We start from the raw sequence: 14634 nt of genomic DNA, 5'->3' as shown, positions 1-14634 counted from the left end.
TTTTGTTTATTTGATTGTTTCCAAACAGGGTTTAAAAATTAAGGTGATGGTTTTATGGTTTTTTTATCTTCTATTGTGGGTGAACTTGGTTCATGTTGCGAAGCACCAAATTCCTTTTATAAATCAGGCAGCAACAAAGCCTGCTGTCCCAGGGGATGAGGGAGATGTGCTGAAATCTGCCTGGCTTTGCTTTATCCTCTTGCCAAGCCTGGAGGAAAAGCAGTGAGTTGTGGGGCAGCCTTGCCTGGCTCTGATGTGTCACAGCCGCTGCTCGCCCCGCGCTGCCCGCCCGGCAGCATTCACGCTCTTCTGGCTGCTGCTTCCTGGAGACTGGGAGCAATCCTCTCTGCATTTGCAGCCTGGATTTGATTTGGGGATTAAATCTCTGCTGTGCATTTCATTCTTTCCTAAATCATACTGCTCTTCCTAGCTGGCAGGAAAATTCTGTCTTTCCTCTGCATCTTGAAGTGATAAGTGCACTGGGTTTGCAGTGAAGGAAAAAGGCAGTTTTATGTTTTTATTTCATTTTTTGTTTCTTGCTGTTTTACAAAGCTCTTTGCTCCATCATTCAAGATTCATTATTCCCTGCTTTTCAGAGGTTCTGCTGTAGCTGCAGCCCAAGACATTAGAGCCCTTTTCATCCCCTATACCAGGCTGGGCTCCCAGCTGAGGCTAGGGTGTGCTCTTTCTTGTGCTGCAGTTTTTGCTCTTTGCCAAAAAAGTGAGCTCTGGGGATATAGGGATCAGGTTTAGCACCCTGGATCTGACCTGGATGCTCACACACTCTGCAAAATCTGTGCATCTGAATGTGCTGTTGTACAAGCACATGATCCTCACTGGCTTTGTCCATCTGGATTGTTGTGGAGGAGCTGCCTCTGGGGTGCCCAGCAAGTGTGAGTGCTACCAGGGAGGTGCATGACATCACCCTCTTTTCAGGGATGTCAGGCTGCCTCACATTTATTGTCTGCTTTGTGCTAGCTTGTGCCAAGAGGTTTGATGCAAAAAATTCACACCTGCCTGACTTGTGATTTGTTTTACTGCAAATAGCGTCTAATAGACTTCCCTCCCAACCTGTTGTTTTGTTTCCAGGGTGCATGATTAAGCCTTTGGGCTCTGAATGAGACAGTGATTCAGCCCCTGTTATCAGCAGGGAGGGTAGAAGGGGAAGAAGCCTGACATCCCCTCTTGACTGCCTTGAAGCACACAGCTTTTGTGTCCTTCCTCCTCCAGCTGTCATTGGCAGCAGAGGGAGAGTATCTGACTTCTTCATCCTGGTATCCAAAATCAATGTTTCCTGCTGAGCTACATGTTTTGTAGCTCTGCTCAGACACAGTTGTTTGATCATTGTGTTTCTGCCTTCCGGGTATGAATAGTTTGGAAAAGTGAAGTTTAGCAGCTGGCTGAAGCTGTCAGCAGAGCTTTGATCCATTAGGGGCTGAGACCCACCCACCAATGTGCAGGCACAGATGTGCACACACACACAGATGTGCATGTCTGACCTGTGCAGGCTGGCTCAGGGGCATGGAAGGGCACAAGGGATGAGTTTCTGGATCCAGCAGTGTGGCCATGGTCACAGCTGCTCCCCCCACTGCTGAGTGACCACGCAGACGTGGATGATGCTGAGTGAGCTCTTCAGTGTAGATCCTGCCCAAGGCTTGAATATGTGCTGCTCTGTATCAAACAAGACACCTCCGCTGCTCTGTTGCTGTCTTTAAGCCCAAGGAATGAGTCATGGCAAAATGCAAATCTGTTCTACCCCAGGGAGATATTCCCATCATGGACTCTAGCACATCCATAGTGCTGTCTTTCACTCCATGAGATGTCTGTACTCCTTTCTTTCTGATTTTAAGACACTTCTGCTCCCACAGTCTGAAAGTACTTTTTAGGTGCTGATGTTAGACTGAGCATCTCTGAGACAAATGCCTTCTCTTTGGAAAAACTGTCTGAAGGTTCTTGTAGAATCCCATGGCAGAGCAAAGGAGAGCTCTGCAAGACTCCCCAGGCTCCACTCCCAGTGCAAGGACTCATCACAGCTGGATGTCTCTGGAATGATTCTGAAGGGTTAACAAGAGATGTCAGGCCTCCTTGTACTTGGCAGAGGAAGCCAGAAGGCTGTGGCATCACACCACAAACTTTTACAAACCTGCAAGACCGGGGCTTAAACAACTGTGATTAGCTGAGGCTAATAATAAAAGAAATAAAATACTCTGACCTAGCAGAGCTGTTGGCTGTAAAAGACTCAGGCAAATGCACCTTGAGTGAAAAAGCATGAGAAATGGCTGTTTTGGGAGAAGGCAGCTCTGGTGGGAAAGCTGGCAAACGTTTACTTTGATGCAGTGTAAAAGTATCGTATGAGCTCCCAGCCCTTGTGGCTGAAAGAGTGGTGCTAAAGTGGATTGTGTCCCTGTGTGAACTCTAGATGACAGTGATGTCTGAGTGATGCAGCTGTTGATCCCTCCTTTGCAAAAGGTGCATTGCCAGGATATCAAGAGACCTCTTGGTGACAGAGGAGTCATCTCTGTTCTGCTCAGTGCCATCTTCATATTTATAAGCTGATATTTCTGCGTGGCTGCATGGCCACAAGTCCACTAAATGACTGTAATTAAACTTGATGTGATTTATTCACAAGGGTGGGTTCATTTATACATCATGGAGTTGTCTGTCCTAATCCAAGAATCCTTGAACAAACAGCTCTGAGTTTGCATCTCATAAAGTAGCCGGCATTTTTCCATGGAGAGCATGAACTCAGGTAGAAGTGTGAATATACTTTCCTACCAGTAAAATAACCTCCCTGGGCTCCCTCCAAACTTGTTCATATCTCACCTTTTGATGGGCCACTGGCACAATCTGTTGTGCTTGTTCATTTTTCTTGAATTCAGATGTGTGTACTTTTTCTTGATACCTCGGCCTTTCATACACATCCTGTTGTTTGGACGTGAATAACACAGCCAAGTGTCTGCTGCCTTTGATGCCTTTGTGTGCCTGGAAGCTGTGGTGCTGTGTTTTCTTACAACTGAATTGGGTGTGAGTGATGAAGAGTGACTGGAAGGTTTAGTGAAAAACAAGCTGTCTTCTGTGAGGTATCTGTGAAAGAAAGGGGAAGACAAAGATGTGTTTGATCATTAAACAGGACGGGAATATAGATTCTCTGAAGAAGGCTTAAAACAGGCTAACTAATGTCTTCTGGAGAATCTTTGTGGTAAAATAAATCCACATTTTGAGGGGAACCTTAGACTTGATGCCATAATCCTAAACCTTTTTTGGAGACCAGTCTGTAGCTTTGTGGTGTTCGTGATGAGTGAAGAGTGGTTTCCCAAGCTCTGATCTAGTGGACAGCCGGGTGATAAGTGGAAAGTCTAAAAAGATGTGGTCAAAGTGAACAACTGACAGAGGAGAAGGAAGATGAGCAATTTCTCATGGTTGCAGGGAGCACTGCAGTCTTGTTTTTGTATAGCCATGGGCCAGCCCAGGTGGGAGCTGAGATAATGTGGGAGATTACTTGGAGGATCATGCTGGTGTTGCAGTATACGTAAAAAAAAAGGAGTGTGGGTGGATACTGAATGTAGGAATATGTGAAAAACACTTTGCTTATAAATGCAGGGGGTCCCAAGAGACAAATTGTGCTGTAACAGTACATCTCCAACATAGCCTTGCCTTTGTGTTCTACTTTCAAAGTAAAAATCCTGCTGATCTCTGTTCCTGGAGAAAGTGGGTCTAAAGCAAGAGCCCTAAAGGGTCAGTTGTGGTTATATTGTCAGGTCATCACACTGGAATAATATTGGCCTTTCAAGGCAGTTAAAAAGTATCCCTGTGCATTTGGCTTCCAGAAATGCAATTAGAAGGGATAAATGATTATCTAATTTGCTGAAACATTTCGGTGAGTTTATTGGATTGTAGCTTCAGTACTTGCCATGAACTAAGCAGAGGAATCTGTGCAATTTTCAATGCCATTAGTTTGTGCTCCAGAGGGTGCAGGTGCATGGGAAGAGCTGTTTGTGGTTAGATAGGGAAGGAAGTCACTTTCCCTTGTGTTTATCATTGTCATCTCTCAGCCACGGTGTTGACTTTTAGAAAGGCAAGGGTTACTTTTTTCCCCTCTTGGTTGTTGCAAAAAAATGTGACCAGAAATGGTTATTTAGGAGCAAAATATGTTTGAACTTTAGAAACCAACAAAGGTTTACCTCCTTGTGCCCTTCCAGGGATCCTGAGACAGGCACAGCAAAATGAGTTATTTTCTCTTTGGGGCTACCTCTGCAGAATATGTCAGCACTTTGTGTGTCTTGCAACAGATTTGCCTGGCAAAAGTAACTCATGGCTGGTTGTGGGGTTGTTTTCTTCCTCCTTCCCTTTTTTTCCCTTGTCTCCTTGTTCCCATTCCCTCTTTTCCCACTGTGAACTGCAGGTGTGGACTGCTGCAAGTAGGAGACCGAGTCCTTTCCATCAACGGCATCGCGACGGAGGACGGCACCATGGAGGAGGCCAACCAGCTCCTGCGCGACGCGGCGCTCACCAACAAAGTGGTGCTGGAGATCGAGTTCGACGTCGCAGGTACCTTCCCAAAGGAGCTGCTGCTCCTCTCTGCCCGTGGGGCTCTGCCAGTGCCTTTGCTCCCCCACAGTGGGGAGTGTATTCAGCAGGCTCAGAGGGAAGAGTGAGAAACCCTGTGAGGACCTTCTCCATTTCTTGCTGTTCTCTAATGTGCACTGAGGTGGAGGGTTCTTCTGATCCTTTCATAAATATTCTGTGCTCACTGCTTGGCTGAGATAAGCCTAAGAGATAGATGAAGAGGACACACTTTAAATATTTGCTCATTAATAGGAATAATATTCATATTCATTTATGGCCTTGAGGCCAGGTGGGAGCCAAAGCTATAGGCTAGGGGTAAAGCGCAGTTTTGTATTAAAAAAGATTTTTTTTTCCCATTTACATTGACAGAGCTGCTTCAGTTTTGAAATACTGTGTGATGTAAGCACTTGATGTTCAGAGCATGTCTTTTTAATGAGAATCCAGATTTCAACCTGAAGTCCACAGGGCCTCAGATATCCTTATTTGAACCAATAAGGCAGTGCTTTATGGGCTTGTTTTCTTGGTTCCAAAGAAACCATCCATGCAACTGAAAACTCTCTTTTTTCTCCTTTTTTTCTTTTTTGTTTGTTTTTTTGCTTTATAGAGTCTGTCATACCCAGCAGCGGTACTTTCCACGTTAAATTGCCCAAGAAAAGAGGTGTAGAGCTTGGAATTACAATCAGCTGTAAGTATTGCTCAGACTTGCAGTAGCAGTTGCAAGAGCCTCTGCTTTCCACACAGGCATTTTAGAAGACTCAACAGAGAGATAAGATCATGTGGGGTTTCCGTGGCACTCCAGTGCTCGTGATTTATCCCAGAATGAATCAGATGTGTGGTTCCTGCCTCCATGAGCTGGCAGCTGCAGAGAAAAGCAGCTGCATGAAGGGTTGGCACAAAGGATGTGTCTCAACTGATTACCTGAGCTGTGGTGCATAATTATGTTATGTTATATGTAATATTATTTTTATTTCCTTGCTCACACTTGTATTATGTTCTTTTGAAAAAGAATTGCCTGGGTCTGGTGGGAGCCTTGCAAAAAGAGGTGGAGAGAGGAGAACAAGTGAGAGGTGAATCCCACAGCTTGTAGGGTGGAGAGGGGAAACTGCCAAGAGGAGGGGCATGAAGAGGGTGGTTGGTTTTAGAGACAGTGGAAGGCGCTTTAAATTCCAGGGTTTCCCAGGAATTGTTTCATTTACAAGCTCAAGCCATGCAGAAGGAGAGCCATGTGCCAGAACTTAGTATGCACTGAGAGAAGAGAACATAAACCTTTTTTCTTCTTTTATCTCTTCTGTGCTCACTCTTAATTAATTATCTCTGTTTCTCTTCTGAGCATAGTTTTTCATTTAAAGATCTTTTGGCCTCTTTGGAGAGGATGCTGTAAGGGGATGATATAGGCAGATCCATCCCAAATTTCTGGCTAACCTGGGGTCTTGTTATGCCTTGTGTCAGTGAATTTTTCCTGTATGGCAAACACATGCAGGTCTCAGATCACTCATCCCTCTCTCACTTCTGGGTAAAGTGAGTTGAATCATCTGAGGTTTGCCATGCCCAGAGACTGCCACCACCTCTGATCTGAAGCAGAGCAGCTTGTGAGATGCAATAATGGGATCTCTTGTCTGAGCCCTCAGGAGCATGGACCCAGCTGTGTCTGGGGAATGGAGTCGCAGGGGACACTTGGAAACTGGGCTTCATTAAAAGAGAAGCTATGGTAATTACCTCTTGACATTTACAGCATTAGTTAGAGAGTTAATTGGAGGTGTTCTGGTCTAAGTGGGATGATTCTCAGGAGTGACTGGAACATTGACAGGATGATGCATTTGCACCTAGTGATATTTCTTGTCGCTCTTCTCAGCTTCCCCTATTTGTGCCACAAGGACAATCCTGAGAAATAACAGCACAGTATTTAACATTGGGCTTGGTAGCAGTTAATGTCTGAAGACATCAAAGTGCTTTCTGAAAGCAGCAGGCTGTCTATAATGGCATTTCACTGGTGGAGAGTAGTGCATGGTGCAGACTGTGCTGGGTTCCAACCTGCTGCCCTGCCACTGCCTTGGCATTCCAGCCTCAGGGAGCAATCCAGGATAATGGATCTGGTAGCAAAAGCTGGCTTGAGCAAGGCCCTAGTAAGTTTCAAAGTTTAGTTTATGTCTGGGGCTAGAGAGTAAAATGAACTTGGGAGCTGCTGGCAAGAACAGAAGTTTTTATTTGTGAAGTCTTATTTGAACGGGATCTGCTTCAGATATGCATTTACACTTCAAACATATTTTTATGTTGGAAAGGTTTTCATTTCAAATCTGTTAAAAGGAGTGATTTCACACACTTTTTTGAAATCACTGCTAATAGAAAGGAACTGACCCCTGGGTTTTAAATAGATGCCCATTATTCAACTACAAAGCAGCTTTTTAACACTATAATTGATTTGATCTTTTTGATTGCTGAACATGTTTGTAGGACATTGTTTAAGTAATGCACATGCATAAACCTATATTGCAGTTGTTTCCTGAGTCAAAGCCAAAATTATACTTAAAAATGGAGAAAAACACAGGCATCCAGAAAATGCAGTGGCAAAGATGAAATTCAAGCTTAATCCTAATTTTGTTTTCATATATTAATCTTTATAAACCTATGTCCACATGATCCTTAGCAAATTAGATCATAATTTTTTCACTTTGCCTCTGGCCAGGCAGATAAACATACCAGTTTCAAACATTAAAACCAAAGCAAGCAGCCTTATGTTAAGTACTTCCTGCAGAGACATGATGTGCATGCAGGAGTGTGATGCAAGCAGCAAAAGAAAAGAGGTAAAAATAACCCTTCTCTGTTTTGCTCAGTTCCTTTCCTCTCAGTTCTGCTGACTTGAGTGTTTGTGGAGATCTAGAAACAGCTTTTACAGCTTTCCTTCTGATATGGAAAAGTATATAACTACTGTTTTAAAGGACTTGGTTTGCTGGCCTCTTGCATTTCATTCCTGTTCCCTACTCTGTAAAACTGGAGCAGCTTGAGTAGATGAGAAGGTGAAGGGGTCAGAAGAAGATCCACTGCACTGTCATGGCCACAGAATTGGGTTTATTAATGAACTTTATAGTCTAGCTGCACTACAGAGGTAAGATGAGTTGCTCTCACTGAGTTTTACCTCTTGGCTTCAGCTGGCTTCTCTGAGGTTAATTCCTCTGCCTGGGAAGGTTTGCCTCTGCCTTCTTAAATGGGCAGGAGGTGTTATGACCTCATCAGAGGAGCACTACAGGAATAAATGTGATCAAGTTCTTGCTGTGCTGTGGCTTCCAGAGCTAATTGGGAGATGGACTAGGTAAAGGATGAGAGGAGAGCAGGATTCTTGATGGATAAATTGGAAGAATTCATGTAATGGAGCTGGCTGTAGGAGAAGCCATAAATCTGCTGGAAATGCTCATAAAAGGGCTGAAAGCCCAGGAGATTTGTGTATGAGGAGGGCAGATGCTGCTGGTTCTGGGATGAACATGCAGAGAGGGGCTGTACTTGTTCCTGGTGAGGGGCAGATATTTTCAGAGGGCATTTAATCTTTCAGAGATCTCAAGGTTTTCCAGAAAGAGGAGGCTTGGGCTGGATGAGTCTTCAGTTGTGGTCTGAGAGCACGGATGGGTTTCTTCCCCCTGCTCCAACACAGTGTGGCAAAGGGACACAGCAAATCAAGATGCATGGTGGAAATATATGCATTTAGCACTATTTCCCTTTCCATTCCTCAAAGGATGACTACAAAATCCAGGGGCTGAGCCTCTCACTGACAGTGCTTTGAACTCCTGAGGGATCTCTGTGCCCTCAACCCTCGTTTCAGTCTCCTCAATATGCTAAATGACATACACTGAAGCTGCCATCTGTGTGCTGCCTCATGCACTTTGTCCAGAGGTGAAGGGATACAATGCCAGCTAAACTCTCATTTTCTCTGAGAAGGTACCAGTATCTCAGCCTCTGTTCCAGAGAGAAGGGCATTTGCTTGTAGAGCAGCTACTCTGGCTGAAGAGCAGAGCATACTCCTTTCTGCTTCAAGAGCTCTGAAGCTTACCTGTTTGCAGCAACCTCTGGGGCTCAGAATGGTGAGGATGCAAATACTGCTAAACTGAGTTTTGACACAGGAATGTGAAGATTTGACCCTTGTTAGCCTGAACAACCCCTCTCCATTAGCAGAACTCATGCCTCAAATGCTCTAATCTTGCTGGCTGCATCCAGTTCTAATGATACAGTGGCACCTTTGAAGGTTTTCTGTAAATCTCCTATAAATTAAAATCTCCAGCAGCGAGAAGCTAATAGTCACGTATTCTCAAATGTTCAATACCTTAGCTCTTAAAATAAGGTATAGATTTGTTATTCCCCTCTGCAAAATGATAGTTGATTACACAAAAGATTACCTTTTGTATTGAGAGTTTGGGATTTTTTTCCTGTCTCAAATACCCTCTCCAAGGGCTGGTGGTGACATTCACTGTAGGGTAGAGATGTGTTGCTGTTGCTGTTTAAAGAGATACTGAAATTGCCATTTATTTTAGATATGCATTAATACTTTATATAGCTTGTTTATCAAATTACCTTTATATATCTTAACAAATCAATTCCTGTGCCCTTGGTGTGAAGCACTGCAGATAAGGAGGAGGCAGTATATCTGCTTGCAGGTGATAAAACCAGAATTTGGGTAGATAGATAACTTTGATTAAGTTGCTTAAGCAGTGTAATCACTGTCCTAGTGAGAAGATGGATCTCTGAGCCAAGCAAATCCAGTTTTGCTGGCTCTGTATCAGCCTGTGCCCTGCCACCAGCGCAGGCGAGCGTGTCTGCAGGTGGGGCAGGCTCAGCAGCCACCTGTCCTGCCCCCTCACTCACACTACAGCTGATTCACTCCAGTGCTTTTATCCTGGTGGGATGTCCTGATCTGGTTTTGCTACCTGGAGGTTGTGAAAGGAAAAGGATCTGTGATGAGGCAGATATCCTGCTGGAGGCACTGATAATTTATGCACCTGCTGCTAAACTTAATGAATGATAGAGGAAAAAGTTGGGTACTGAGGATTTGATTTTCACTGCTGCTCTTTGTAATCAATTCTGATTCACTTTTTTCCTCTTCTCATTCCTTAGCTATCCTGAGATTATTTGGTTGCTGATTTTGTTATTTCCAATTTAAAAATGCTTCTTATTTAAATGCATTCTTATGGCATTATTACAATTTCTTTAATTACACATTGGCAGTGTTGCTTTGGCTTGGTCAATAATGAAGGGCATTTTTAACAGGTTGATGCCTGTGAAATATGTGCTGGTGCTCCTTGGAGGGGAATAATTTACCAGTACAAGTCATTATGCATTCTGTTAAAAACACAAACTGGACATGTGTTCCTGGCCTCGTCATTCATCACAGTGTAAACACTGAGTTAGCCACAATCCCAGCAGAGAGACTGAAAGCAATTTATAAAAAGTAAATAACAGTATTGATCAATTCACCTTTTTATCACTGCCCTGTCACCACTGCCAAGCAGTGTTTTCATTTTGAGTTTCTTCCCCACCACATGCTTCTACCTTTACCAGCTGTTGATTTATGGAGCCTTCTCTGGGCCACTGGAGCAGATTTAAACTGTCTTTTGTACTGGTAAATCCACAGAAATTACAAATGGATCTGAAAAAAGGTCTGTTTCCACCTGCAGTGGCTTGCCCTGGCAGATGGAGGCCACAGCCAGAATGCCTGCTGAGAGTGAGCATGGGTTTCTGCATGCCAGCTCCTGCCTCCATCTCTTCCCTTGGCTTCCTTTGCTGCCATCTCCATTTCACACACAGGAGAGCAAAACCCAGAGGCAAGGCTGAGTGTCCAAACTGTGTCTTCCTGCAGCAGAGTTCCCAAGACAATGTCCTTTGAAGAGATATAACCACATTAACAGCAGAAATGAATGGATAAGGAGGCTTTATTCATCTGTGCAAGTGTCTTAATGCCAAAGACCACAACCCTAATAATGATGTACTTTAGGTTGGTGCTGTTTTAATTGCAAGCAAATTGGAAATTGTCTATTCAAAATCTCACCAGGGATTCATCTATCTAATGGCTCTGACCTCTGCTGAGCCACCCTTCAGTGACATTGCATTTCTCTCACTGTCAGACAGGCAGTTGTTGCATGGATAAACATTGTCACCCTGTGTGAATGGCCAGGATGGTTAAAAATGTGGGGCTCAGGGGTGCTCAGGGCAACCTGATCCCAGCAGACAGGCAGGAAGCCCATCTGGCACTCTGCTGGGGTGCCAGGAAGGGCTTTGGGGTGCCAAAGGTTAATTTATGGAGTCAGTAATGACAGGTTTTTAGAATGAACAACAAGCCTCTGTTCTGTGCTTTGAGATTTCATTACCTTAACCTTGTATCTTACACCTCTTGAGAGAACATGGTTATTCATTAAGTCTCTCTCACTTACCCTTCAGATCTGATGGTTTGTATAAAGCCTTTGCATTTTACATTAAGAAATTATGTAATGTGGTGATCCCCCATCCTTGGAAGTGTTCAAGGACAGGCTGGGTGGGGCTTTAAGCAACCTGGTCTGGTAGAAGGTGTCCCTGATCCATGAGCAGAGGTACATGACCTTTAAGGTCCCTTCCAATCCAAGTGTTTCTATAATGACTCTGTGATTAATATTTAGAATGTTTTACATTTAAAAGGGCTGCCATTAATTGAAGTTTGAGTTCTCTGTTGATAGGGATAGTTGTATATGGCTCTTCCATTTAACTCAGGTCTCAAGAGAATCTGTTCTGAGAGCAAAACTTCTAAAAAAAGCCTGCAAACAAAACCTAGAATGATTTTTCCTTAAAACTTGCTTTGTTCTCTGATGGATAAAGCACTTGGTTTGTTATCCTTGCTGTTGTCATGGGAAGCTTGTGCTGTGTTCAGTGCTGACACCAACTGTGGAGCTTCAGAAGGACAAGGTCTTGTTCTCTGCTCAGAGGCTGAGTGTGTGCAGGTCCCCCCATGTGTCACAGGACTTGCAGGGCAGATGCTGAGATAAACATAAATTCTGCAGAGCTTGAGGCATGTTGTTGTCTGTGCTTGTCTTCTTGGTGTTTTTTTTCTCCCCTCCCTCTTTGCTCTCTTGGTGTTCATGGTCTCTGGACATGTTGAGCTGTGGCTTGGTCAGGTTAGGGATGGCCATCCCAGCCCACCACCAGGACAGGTTAGGATCCACCCTAACCCCTTTCTGTCACACTGCCTCTGCTTTGAAACTAGTAAACAAACCTTGCAGTGAAAAGTATTTTTGCTAACCTGGATTGTTTTGACAGAACCAGGCTAGGGAGTGATTAAACATGCAGCAATGCCACCTGAGCCAGGGCTTCGGGTGTGCTCACAGGGTCTGCCCCCACTGCTGCTCAGACACCCCTCTGTACACTTCTGTTAGCAGCAAATACATGTCCTATACTGAAAAGGAGAACAACAGTAATAATTATCAGAGTGATACATCTCAATCCCTGTGGTGTTAGTCCATGGTGTGTGGCCTTCTCAGTCAGCATGGGGATTTTTGCATTGTTTTTACCTGAACCTCACCCTTATTCCCACTACTCAGCTTTGCTCAGTGTCTCTTGTCCTGACTGCTGTCTGGTCCATGCTGTGGACAGGCTGAATATAGGCATAAGACCTCTCGGAATCTCCACAACATATCTTCCTCCCTTAGATCTGCAGACAGAGCACAACATGAGTGTCCAGTCCAAAATTGTCTGGTACCAGGCTCCAGTAAAACATGGGGAAAAGAATTCCTCCAGGCTCTGAACCATTCAGCAGTCACATTGCTGTGACTATTACAAAATCAGTCACAGTCTGCTTTTTGCTGTCTGACCTCACTGTGGTTCTCAGCCCTGCCACGACTGAGATTGGCTGTCTTTAGTCTCTAGTACAGAAGGTTTGGTTATTTCTGGGAGAGGATATCCTTAAAGGTGTTGGGTTAGACATATGTTTTCAAATCTCATAAATGAATATAAACAACAGAAAAATCTAGAGCAGAAAGGTTGGTAAACACTTACTATGTCTGACTTTCTGGGTGCTCTTGAACTGCTGTTCAGGCAGGTGGATCTCTGTGTGTTTGGTGCCACGTGCCTCACAGATATTTTAATCTCTGCCCTGCACCTGATATGTTCAAAGGCTGTGAGTTTCTTTCTTCCCACACAGTTTTTGTGAGAAGCTGAGAAGCTCTGTCAACTTTAAATGAGGCAATGCAATTCCCATAACAAGGCAGGAGGGAAGGATGCAGGGTGGAATGGATGCTCTTTCTTGGTGTATGTTTGGCGTGTGCATGACAAGGAGGTCAGGAGGAGTTTGAGTCATAAATCTCTCTTGGGTATCTCAGGAGAGCAGCAGGTCTTGCAGGCAAGTCTGAAAATGTAAATGCTCCCAGAGATGCGTATTCACATTTCGTGGGCTGAAAACGTTATCAAGGTCAGCCAGGAGATAGGAGCTGGAAACCACCCACCCCTTCCAGCTCCAGCACAAACCACCCCTGATTCATATGGTTGTATGATTAAGTGCCCTAGAGAGCTGAACCAGCTGAAAAACTGAGCTTTTTCCCTGGGTTATTTTCCACCTGGAAAATTTCACAGCCCACTTTACTTGAAGAACACAGAAATACTTGTATGGAGTGCGGGGCAGAGCTGGGTGTTCTCCAGGCAGCAGTGCTAATTCTGACTGCAGCCGTGGCCTTTGACTCCTTTCTCTTGTGTGTGAAGGGTGGTGAGGGGTGCTCAGCAGTGCTGGGGTTGGCAGTGCCACCTCTTCCTGTTGGACACCTCTTGCTGCTGGACACCACACGTCCTCTCCTTCAGGAGTCCAAAGGAAATTAACCTGGGCAAAGGGCAACCAACAAACTGCAGGGACTTATGCTGGGTTTTTTTTTCCCTTTCTTTCTTAAGAGGCTTTCAGAATTCAACTGTGAAGCATCATTTTGTGATGGGAATATAAATCCCCTTTCCTTATGGCTGCTTCTCCCCATTAACCATCCACCATCCCCATCCCAGACAGCAAACTCACCATCAGGCTTTGTACCATGTGTCTCTTTTGCAGCTGCAAGCAGAAAGCTGGGGGATCCTTTGATCATCTCTGACATCAAGAAGGGGAGTGTAGCACACAGGTGAGTGAAGGATTTTCCATCTGTCAAACCCACTGCAAAATGGTCTTCCATGAGTGTCTGCCAGAGAAGTTGAATGTAGCAGTTGGGTCTGGATATTTCCAGAATCCAAGGAGATCTCAGCACTAGAGGTTTTTCTTAGATCACAGTAGGGTTTGCAATAAATCTTATGTGTATTGAAGTGAATAGAGTTGAGCTAATGGAGAAGATGACCAGGGCACTGGTTTAGATGTGAGCTGAGTCTCTAGGAGATGGATGTTTAGCATTTAAGAACATGTGGTAAAGGGCTCATATATCCCAGGAGGTGCTATGGCTCATCAGGTAGTTTGCCATGTCTCAGCTCCTGCTTTGGTGAAGAGAGTGAGTGAATTGTGGGCACTGGTGGAGAACTGTGCAAATAACTCAGGATTTATTGACTTCCCCTCTGTTCCCAAGACCTCATAGCAAGGCATTCAGAGGAATTTAGTGTGTCTGTATCGCTTATTTCTAAGAGTGCTCACACAGGATTTTCCATAAGGGGTAGAAAATCTGTCAGTTAAACACCAGGCATTTTCAGTGTTATAGGTTACCCAGGATATTTAACCTTCCCGTCTGGTTCTGTCTGGATACATGCTCTACACAAATTTCCTCTCTTTAAAATTACAGGTGTCCCAGACTCAGCTCATGGTTGTTTTCCAGAAAAGACCAAGGACAGTAAAAAGTTAATATTGTCATTTCCACTGCAGAACTGAATGTGTTGTGGGATCTGAAAGGCAAATGCAAATGTACTCTTAGTTTTCTTTTCCTCTCCATGTAGAACTGGCACCTTGGAGCCAGGAGACAAGCTGCTAGCCATTGATAACATCCGACTCGACAATTGCTCAATGGAGGATGCTGTGCAGATTTTAAGGCAGTGTGAAGACCTGGTCAAATTGAAGATTAGGAAGGATGAAGATAACTCTGGTACAGAAATCCTCATGCAAACTGGTGC

General features: G+C 44.4%; 1 protein-coding gene across 6 annotated transcripts in view; it reads left to right on the top strand.

The window, feature by feature from the left end:
- The window catches only part of GRIP2 (glutamate receptor interacting protein 2), a 248207-nt gene that overhangs the window by 210415 nt on the left and 23158 nt on the right, over window positions 1-14634 (top strand). For all 6 annotated transcript variants that reach the window (XR_013183837.1, XM_054639982.2, XM_077184385.1 and 3 more), the window contains exons 13-16: window positions 4403-4548; window positions 5171-5251; window positions 13601-13667; window positions 14461-14606. Coding sequence is in view for 5 of the 6 variants with exons in the window: in XM_054639982.2 (XP_054495957.1) it covers window positions 4403-4548; window positions 5171-5251; window positions 13601-13667; window positions 14461-14606 (440 nt within the window). In the remaining variant the exon portion in view is untranslated. The remainder of the gene's footprint in view (window positions 1-4402; window positions 4549-5170; window positions 5252-13600; window positions 13668-14460; window positions 14607-14634) is intronic.

Source organism: Agelaius phoeniceus, chromosome 11, assembly GCF_051311805.1.
Source record: "Agelaius phoeniceus isolate bAgePho1 chromosome 11, bAgePho1.hap1, whole genome shotgun sequence".
NCBI lineage: Eukaryota > Metazoa > Chordata > Aves > Passeriformes > Icteridae > Agelaius > Agelaius phoeniceus.
The sequence above is the reverse complement of the archived record's forward strand: the minus strand, read 5'-3'. Positions and strand labels throughout refer to the sequence as shown.